This window comes from Salvelinus fontinalis, chromosome 4, assembly GCF_029448725.1.
Source record: "Salvelinus fontinalis isolate EN_2023a chromosome 4, ASM2944872v1, whole genome shotgun sequence".
Taxonomy (NCBI): Eukaryota; Metazoa; Chordata; class Actinopteri; order Salmoniformes; family Salmonidae; genus Salvelinus; species Salvelinus fontinalis.
Window position 1 is genome coordinate 7,132,640 of NC_074668.1, and position 10,586 is coordinate 7,143,225.

General features: G+C 43.0%; 1 protein-coding gene across 1 annotated transcript in view; it reads left to right on the plus strand.

Moving 5' to 3' along the window:
• Window positions 1-9,422, plus strand: part of LOC129853027 (phosphatidate cytidylyltransferase 1-like) — a 144,267-nt gene extending 134,845 nt beyond the window's left edge. The window contains exon 13 of the mRNA XM_055918663.1: window positions 237-9,422. Within this exon, the coding sequence (XP_055774638.1) occupies window positions 237-372 (136 nt within the window). The 3' untranslated portion in view covers window positions 373-9,422. The remainder of the gene's footprint in view (window positions 1-236) is intronic.
• Window positions 9,423-10,586: the final 1,164 nt, after the last annotated feature.

The window sequence follows — 10,586 nt, forward strand, 5'->3', positions numbered from 1 at the left end:
CCTGTGGTTTAATAGGAGGTTTGGGGTAGTTAGTGATGTATTATGGCTGACCCTGTCCGGTTTATCCATCTTCCAGGCCAGGGAACCAACCCCAGCAGCTGTTTATGCTATAATATGTTATGTTAATGTTATGTCTGTGTCCCAGAGGTCTCAATCCCAGCAGCTGTTGATGTTACGTTATAATATGTCATTTTGATGTTATGTTAATGTTATGTTATGTTATGTCTGTGTCCCAGAGGTCCCAACCCCAGCAAGGTGTTACAGCAGCTGTTGGTCCTGCAGCCAGAGCAGCAGCTCAGTATCTTTAACGCCATGAGAGACCGCCTGAGAGACAGTGGAATACTGCCCCCTGCTGCCACGGAGGCCATGTAGAACACACATACAAGAGGGGGGAGATTGTGTGTGTGTGTGAGAGAGAGAGGAAGAGTTTGGCTGTGTGTGTGTGTGTGTGGCCTGCACCTTCTTCCAGACACTCATCCCTCATCTGTCCATCGTCTTGTTTTTTTTTCTTGTTTTTAACTAGTCATTACTGTGAACTAAGATGTTGCTCCCAGCATCAAGGAGTTATCAATAACAGCAGCAACAACAACACGTTCAGACTGTCATAGCTACCACTGGGACCTGCATGAGTACCTAACTACACCATCAAACTGCATCAACGGACCGTTATTCTACCAAGCTAGCTAGCAGCAGCATCAACGGACCGTTATTCTACCAAGCTAGCTAACAGCAGCATCAACGGACCGTTATTCTACCAAGCTAGCTAGCAGCAGCATCAACGGACCGTTATTCTACCAAGCTAGCTAGCAGCAGCATCAACGGACCGTTATTCTACCAAGCTAGCTAACAGCAGCATCAACGGACCGTTATTCTACCAAGCTAGCTAACAGCAGCATCAACGGACCGTTATTCTACCAAGCTAGCTAGCTAGCAGCATCAACGGACCGTTATTCTACCAAGCTAGCTAGCAGCAGCATCAACGGACCGTTATTCTACCAAGCTAGCTAGCAGCAGCATCAACGGACCGTTATTCTACCAAGCTAGCTAGCAGAAGCATCAACGGACCGTTATTCTACCAAGCTAGCTAGCAGAAGCATCAACGGACCGTTATTCTACCAAGCTAGCTAGCAGAAGCATCAACGGACCGTTATTCTACCAAGCTAGCTAGCAGAAGCATCAACGGACCGTTATTCTACCAAGCTAGCTAGCAGCAGCATCAACGGACCGTTATTCTACCAAGCTAGCTAGCAGAAGCATCAACGGACCGTTATTCTACCAAGCTAGCTAGCAGAAGCATCAACGGACCGTTATTCTACCAAGCTAGCTAGCAGAAGCATCAACGGACCGTTATTCTACCAAGCTAGCTAGCAGAAGCATCAACGGACCGTTATTCTACCAAGCTAGCTAGCAGAAGCATCAACGGACCGTTATTCTACCAAGCTAGCTAGCAGCAGCATCAACGGACCGTTTTTCTACCAAGCTAGCTAGCAGCAGCATCAACGGACCATTATTCTACCAAGCTAGCTAGCAGAAGCATCAACGGACCGTTATTCTACCAAGCTAGCTAGCAGCAGCATCAACGGACCGTTAATCTACCAAGCTAGCTAGCAGCAGCATCAACGGACCGTTATTCTACCAAGCTAGCTAGCAGAAGCATCAACGGACCGTTATTCTACCAAGCTAGCTAGCAGAAGCATCAACGGACCGTTATTCTACCAAGCTAGCTAGCAGAAGCATCAACGGACCGTTATTCTACCAAGCTAGCTAGCAGAAGCATCAACGGACCGTTATTCTACCAAGCTAGCTAGCAGCAGCATCAACGGACCGTTATTCTACCAAGCTAGCTAGCAGAAGCATCAACGGACCGTTATTCTACCAAGCTAGCTAGCAGAAGCATCAACGGACCGTTATTCTACCAAGCTAGCTAGCAGAAGCATCAACGGACCGTTATTCTACCAAGCTAGCTAGCAGAAGCATCAACGGACCGTTATTCTACCAAGCTAGCTAGCAGAAGCATCAACGGACCGTTATTCTACCAAGCTAGCTAGCAGCAGCATCAACGGACCGTTATTCTACCAAGCTAGCTAGCAGCAGCATCAACGGACCGTTATTCTACCAAGCTAGCTAGCAGAAGCATCAACGGACCGTTATTCTACCAAGCTAGCTAGCAGAAGCATCAACGGACCGTTATTCTACCAAGCTAGCTAGCAGAAGCATCAACGGACCGTTATTCTACCAAGCTAGCTAGCAGAAGCATCAACGGACCGTTATTCTACCAAGCTAGCTAGCAGAAGCATCAACGGACCGTTATTCTACCAAGCTAGCTAGCAGCAGCATCAACGGACCGTTATTCTACCAAGCTAGCTAGCAGAAGCATCAACGGACCGTTATTCTACCAAGCTATCTAGCAGAAGCATCAACGGACCGTTATTCTACCAAGCTATCTAGCAGAAGCATCAACGGACCGTTATTCTACCAAGCTAGCTAGCAGCAGCATCAACGGACCGTTATTCTACCAAGCTAGCTAGCAGCAGCATCAACGGACCGTTATTCTACCAAGCTAGCTAGCAGAAGCATCAACGGACCGTTATTCTACCAAGCTAGCTAGCAGAAGCATCAACGGACCGTTATTCTACCAAGCTAGCTAGCAGAAGCATCAACGGACCGTTATTCTACCAAGCTAGCTAGCAGAAGCATCAACGGACCGTTATTCTACCAAGCTAGCTAGCAGAAGCATCAACGGACCGTTATTCTACCAAGCTAGCTAGCAGCAGCATCAACGGACCGTTATTCTACCAAGCTAGCTAGCAGAAGCATCAACGGACCGTTATTCTACCAAGCTAGCTAGCAGAAGCATCAACGGACCGTTATTCTACCAAGCTATCTAGCAGAAGCATCAACGGACCGTTATTCTACCAAGCTAGCTAGCAGAAGCATCAACGGACCGTTATTCTACCAAGCTAGCTAGCAGAAGCATCAACGGACCGTTATTCTACCAAGCTAGCTAGCAGCAGCATCAACGGACCGTTATTCTACCAAGCTAGCTATCAGAAGCATCAACGGACCGTTATTCTACCAAGCTATCTAGCAGAAGCATCAACGGACCGTTATTCTACCAAGCTAGCTAGCAGCAGCATCAACGGACCGTTATTCTACCAAGCTAGCTAGCAGAAGCATCAACGGACCGTTATTCTACCAAGCTAGCTAGCAGAAGCATCAACGGACCGTTATTCTACCAAGCTAGCTAGCAGAAGCATCAACGGACCGTTATTCTACCAAGCTAGCTAGCAGAAGCATCAACGGACCGTTATTCTACCAAGCTAGCTAGCAGCAGCATCAACGGACCGTTATTCTACCAAGCTAGCTAGCAGCAGCATCAACGGACCGTTATTCTACCAAGCTAGCTAGCAGAAGCATCAACGGACCGTTATTCTACCAAGCTAGCTAGCAGCAGCATCAACGGACCGTTAATCTACCAAGCTAGCTAGCAGCAGCATCAACGGACCGTTATTCTACCAAGCTAGCTAGCAGAAGCATCAACGGACCGTTATTCTACCAAGCTAGCTAGCAGAAGCATCAACGGACCGTTATTCTACCAAGCTAGCTAGCAGAAGCATCAACGGACCGTTATTCTACCAAGCTAGCTAGCAGAAGCATCAACGGACCGTTATTCTACCAAGCTAGCTAGCAGAAGCATCAACGGACCGTTATTCTACCAAGCTAGCTAGCAGCAGCATCAACGGACCGTTATTCTACCAAGCTAGCTAGCAGAAGCATCAACGGACCGTTATTCTACCAAGCTATCTAGCAGAAGCATCAACGGACCGTTATTCTACCAAGCTAGCTAGCAGAAGCATCAACGGACCGTTATTCTACCAAGCTAGCTAGCAGAAGCATCAACGGACCGTTATTCTACCAAGCTATCTAGCAGCAGCATCAACGGACCGTTATTCTATCAAGCTAGCTAACAGCAGCATCAACGGACCGTTATTCTACCAAGCTAGCTAGCAGAAGCATCAACGGACCGTTATTCTACCAAGCTAGCTAGCAGCAGCATCAACGGACCGTTATTCTACCAAGCTAGCTAGCAGAAGCATCAACGGACCGTTATTCTACCAAGCTAGCTAACAGCAGCATCAACGGACCGTTATTCTACCAAGCTAGCTAGCAGAAGCATCAACGGACCGTTATTCTACCAAGCTAGCTAGCAGCAGCAATAACGGACTGTTATTCTACCAAGCTAGCTAGCAGAAGCATCAACGGACCGTTATTCTACCAAGCTAGCTAGCTAGCAGCATCAGCTGACCGTTATGCTACCAAGCTAGCTAGCAGAAGCATCAACGGACCGTTATTCTACCAAGCTAGCTAGCAGAAGCATCAACGGACCGTTATTCTACCAAGCTAGCTAGCAGAAGCATCAACGGACCGTTATTCTACCAAGCTAGCTAGCAGAAGCATCAACGGACCGTTATTCTACCAAGCTAGCTAGCAGCAGCATCAACGGACCGTTATTCTATCAAGCTAGCTAACAGCAGCATCAACGGACCGTTATTCTACCAAGCTAGCTAGCAGAAGCATCAACGGACCGTTATTCTACCAAGCTAGCTAGCAGCAGCATCAACGGACCGTTATTCTACCAAGCTAGCTAGCAGAAGCATCAACGGACCGTTATTCTACCAAGCTAGCTAGCAGAAGCATCAACGGACCGTTATTCTACCAAGCTAGCTAGCAGCAGCATCAACGGACCGTTATTCTACCAAGCTAGCTAGCAGCAGCAATAACGGACCGTTATTCTACCAAGCTAGCTAGCAGCAGCATCAACGGACCGTTATTCTACCAAGCTAGCTAGCAGAAGCATCAACGGACCGTTATTCTACCAAGCTAGCTAGCAGAAGCATCAACGGACCGTTATTCTACCAAGCTAGCTAGCTAGCAGCATCAGCTGACCGTTATGCTACCAAGCTAGCTAGCAGAAGCATCAACGGACCGTTATTCTACCAAGCAAACTACCAGCAGCAGCCGCAACCAAAAGTTATGCTAACAAGCTAGCTAGCTAAAGACTAAAGGCTGCGTTGCTCTGAACAGAAGGTCTTCCTAAACATAATGGATCCTAACTAAGCACACAGACAGGGGGACAGTGGGTGACTGACTGACAGTTTCTCTGTGGATCTACGGAGAATATTGCACTGATTTGAGCTGACTTGAAGAGACGTGGTAAAGCTTACAATACAAGGCTATCAGCATATCCTGGGTTAGTGTCTTGGTTAATAAAAGCCACAGCAGGGTTGTATTCACTAGACACCAAACGGAGGAAAACGGACTGAAAACAGGGAGGGACCGACCTGAATTTGTCCATTGCGAAAAGCCTGTTTCGCGTTCTGTTGCGTAGTGCTCCGGTGTGAAATACGACCCAGAGGACAAAAGTGTGTTTTTGTATGTCGGCTGCTCCCAACATGTTTTCAAGATACTAAATACACTTGACTTAGGCTTTGGCCGTTAGTATGATCTGTCTATCAGAGATAATGGTCTTCACTAAACTTAATATAGAACTTATTTTTAAATGATAAAAAAAATGTAAAACATTCAGCATGTTTCTAAGCTCTATCGTTCATTACTGCTGAAAACATTGTCTCCCCCCCCCCCCCCCCCTCTCTCTATGAACTTGTTTTAGGTATTGGCAATTGACCTCACCCTTGAGATAGATGGAGCTTGTGTGTAAGCTTGGATGTAAACGAACAAACACAGTAACTATAGCAACCAGCTCACTGTTCTTATTTCCAATGTATTACTGTACATAGAATATATCATATATTTAGCTGAACAAAGACCTAATATAAAATCTGTGACTTGTCAAAATATACTATTATGATAGCCCTATTACAAACAAAACAATTACATGGGATGTAAATAATAATTTGATAATATACCTATATATATATATATATACATTGAGTGGACAAAACATTAAGAACACCTTCCTAATAATGAGTTGCACCTCCCTTCGCCCCCCTTTTGCCTTCAGAAAAGCCTCAATTCGTCGGGGAATGGACTCTGCAAGGTGTCAAAAGCGTTCCACAGGGAAGCTGGCCTATGTTGACTCCAATGCTTTCCACATTTGTGTCAAGTTGGCTGGTGGTTCTTTGGGTGGTGGACCATTCTTGATACACACAGGAAACTGTTGAGTGTAATAAAAACCCAGCAGCGTTGCAGTTCTTGACACAAACCGGTGCTCCTGGCATCTACTACCATACCCCGTTCAAAGGCATCGCTCTGGAGAAGAGCGTCTGCTAAATGACTTAAATTTAAATATTTTGTCTTGCCCGTCACCCTTTGAATGGCACACACATACAATCCATGTCTCAATTGTCTCAAGGCTTACAAATCCTTCTTTAACCCGTCTCCTCCCCTTCATCTACACTGATTTGAAGTGGATTTAACAAGTGACATCAATAAGGGATCATAGCGTTCAACTGGATTCACCTGGTCAGTCTGGCATGGAAAGAGCAGGTGTTCCTAATGTTTTGCACACTCAGTGTATATACACATAAGTTGAACTGGTGTCTGCTGCTGTGGGAACGTGTGGGGTAACTTAAACATTTACTTGAGATTGTGAGAATTAACTGTGTATTTCCTTCCTGTCTAGCCTGTTAACCAATGAGTTTAGTTGCACTGTATTTGTAATCCAGTGTCCATTCCAACTGTGCTGAGCCACTCCCAAACGGTTCCAATATTCTACTTCTTACTAGACTCAATGTTTTTGTCAAACTGTAAAGAAGAACAATATTTTAGAAGTCTACTTATTTGTTTTGAATTGCTCTTAAAGGGGTTAGAAATTATTTAATTAAAAAGGTAGTATACAAGTGGTAACATTTGATGTTAGGATTACAGTGTGAGACGAAGTACAGTAGGGGTGTGTGTGTATATATATAATACATATAAAATATATTATATTAAGAAGAATAGTTGTATCTTTCAGCAATATTTTATCTTTAATATGCAAAGGGTTGATTTGAATCTATGACGATAATATGGATGAGATTTCTGTGTTGGGCTGGTATTCAATCAAACACACAGTACAGGAAAAACTGAACTGTGGAAAAACATTACTACTGTGCAAAACTTGCAAAAATACAATTTTAAGTCATGTGATTCATAGACAATGTTTACTGGGTGAAGAAAGAATCAGAAAATAAAACTCACTTTGATTTGAATGAGTTAATGAAAGATTGCTGGTTTTTGGTATTGGAAAACTATTTCCAGATTTTATTTTTTGGTCTTTTTTTGTGTGTCTTTTTTTCCCCGTCTTGTCTTTGATTGAATCGAACCCATCTGTTCTGATTAACAGAGAGAGAGAGAGATCCTTCTTGAAACGTTTACCAAAGCACGGTCCAAATTCTAGATCCACTGACTCCCTTAATGAATGATACAGTAACTCCTAGCCTGGCTAAACCAGACTGAAAGCTGGTGAGAGCAGCGTTCCAATCTGGGTTCACCAGGCTAAGCAACTTCCAGGGCCAAGTCCCAAACAGACGGAGCCCTCCTTTGCTCTCCCTTGGCCCTTGTTCAACCCCTCTAGCTGATCTGAAATGACCTAGTGTGGGCAAGAGATGGGCTTTTGTTTCGTTTGGGATAATGCCTAAGGTGTTATAGGACACTAGCCTGGTCCCAGATGTGTTTGTACTGCCTTGCCATCTAATATGATCATTATCACAAGACATTAAAATGGTCGTAGGAGTTGCAGGAACTCCCCTTTTTTATGAACTGTGTGTGACCTGTGTACAGTAATGTCTGTCTGTCACGTTGTCCTGTTCTCAGTACGTATCCGTTTGTTGGGTATGTCCTACTGGCAAACCAAAAGGAAATTAGCCTGGTTTCAGATCACATTGTGCTGTCCTAGTGCAAACTCCTATGGCATGTCATTGTCACGCTGCTGTCGGAGTTCACAGGACACCAGAAAACAGATCTGGGGCCAGACTGACAGGAACTGCAATGTCTGCTTTGTCGATTTGATTCTCCAGGTTTTTAAAAATTTTAATTGATTTCTTCCAGAAGTACATTTTATTTTGTGCTTCCTGGCTTCTCCATATTGAATTAATAACTGTGGTGAGTTCTGTGGACTTTGGGACCGATTCTATAATGTATAATTGTCGCGTCTAAAGCCTTCCCCATGGCGTAATGGCTTCTCTATTGGTTCCTCCTTGGGATAGCTTTACAGATGTCTCTTTGTGGAAAACTTAACTGTCCACTCGCTTATTAAAACACAACTTGTGGATCATACTCTCTTACAAATAAAACGTTTATTCATTTTTTTTTTCCCCAAGTAGGAGAACCCTTTTTTTTGTTGTTCCGGGTAGAACCCTTTGGTGGTGATAAAGGTGCTATGTAGAACCTTGTGTTAGTGAAAGGAGAAATTGTTATTTTCAGATGGTTCTCCTACTTGGGGAACAATTGAAGAACCCTTTTCTGGTAACACCTTCTTTTCTAAGAGTGTACTGCATGTGATTTCAAAACCACACAGTCTGACCAAAAGTAGAGCTTGTGGTCACGCTTACGAGACTTTCTAAGCTATGGTAAGTTATTATCATAACTAAGTTAAGTTAGTAACTAACTTAACTAAGTTATGGCGTGGTTAAATTTGATAATATTGTGATTATCAGTTCTGATAATAATATATGAGCCCAATACTGTTGGCAGCACAGTAGTATTGCAACGAACTGGACCTAAAGTGTCAGATATTGTCAGGTATTATGCATTTGAAAAAGTTGGGGGGTCTCATGTCTTTAATTGTTATAATTTTTCTTTGTTTTTTGCGGGGGTTGCTTATGCAGAATTGTATTTTTTTTTCTATAGATGTTTAAAAAAATAATAATTACAAAAAATGTTAAACAAAAAAATATATAATTACAAAACACATAAAACCATAGGGACATGTTTTCCTGATAAATGATCTGCTATTTCATGAACATGATATTCTGTTTGTGCCCTTAAGGAAACACAAGAATTGTTCTCGTATTTTTTATTTTTCTCCAGCCTCGTTGCTAAGATAATTTGATTAGTGTTTTATTATTTAATACGGTCATCCACTCCGTGAACACTGGCTCATTGCTACAATGTTTAAGGACCAGCATTAATAACACAGACACAATACTTCAACATAATATCTTACACTGTCTGGTTAATCCCTCTTATTTGTCCCTCGACAGTCTTGGTGACCTTCAAGTAGGTACATGGAATAGGAGGCCATGCACTGTAAGGCTTTGTCCCATAGGGGGTGCTCAAACGAGCTTTCCCACAGTGCATCTGGGAGGGTTCCTATTGACCCGTTCACATCGGCAACACACATCAATCCTCCTGTGACAAACTCATCCTATGTAACCTTTTTAGGGGAGTAAAAATAAAATATCTGAGAAAAACCCGTTAAATTGTATATTTTTTCTCTTGGCTTCTCTGACATTTTTGCCCTATATCTGAGATAATGTACATCCAAGGTCTTATCTGTCTCGCATTGTAAATCCTTTTTCCACAATTCTCACATTTTAAAAGTTGTCATTAACTTTTTAACAAATTTTGCATTTTGTAACATAATGAAGCTGATTTTACAGAACTTGGTAGTGAAAAGAAATCTCCTACCTCAATCGTTGCCTTTTGACATAACGGCACCACCTAGTGTTGAGACATAGCTTTTAATTAGCATATCTCCATACCTCATTATCACACAGTTTATACTTATTCGCCATTTCTTCAAATGACAAAAATACCAAATTCTTGTGCAGGTCACCCAGAGTAGGAACACATTCTCTTACACATTTCCTCCCAAATGATTGACTGCTTCCCCTCTCCAATAGCAGGATTCTACCATTCAGAAGCACATCTTGGTCTATGTAGAGACTCTTTGATCCTTGTATGTAATTGACAATCACACTGGCCTAGAATTGGATAGATGCAGTGCATTTCTGTATCATTGGCTCTTTTTTTGGGATAAAATATATAACGTCCTAAAGGAACTGTCAAACCACGTTCCAACCCGTTTCAACTCAACATCCTCTCTATTTCGGAGTCATTCTAGATAGCTGGAAAGTCACGTTATACAGGACCACATCTGGTGGCTCTCTTTCTTTAGGGAAATGCATTTTCTGCGTACTGACGCGTGGTCTTTTTCCCCTCCCATTATAAAGTCTTTAATAATACCATTATACTGCTTATTAAAAAGTTATGATGGAATGCATATCGGTAGCGTCATTGATATTAGTGATGCGCTGGTCAGCTGTTTGTTCATCCGCCTGCGATTGCTCATAATCCATCCGCAACTGCCGGACTATATTTGATAGTGAAAATCTGAGGGGTGCACCCGATCTCAACCCGCTAATATAGAACGTGTTCTGTAGGCTAGTCAGAGACGGAGGAACAATCATTTATTCATTTTTACAGAGGATGCAGGATTGTTGTTCCTAGTTAAGATATGTTTCTGCTTTAGGCCTAATTTCCGATAATTCGATAGGCTATTTTTTTGTCAATTTGTCTACAAATATATACATGCAGCTTCTCTTGTCATTACTCGTTGTCCTGGAAGACAGAATCAACCCTTG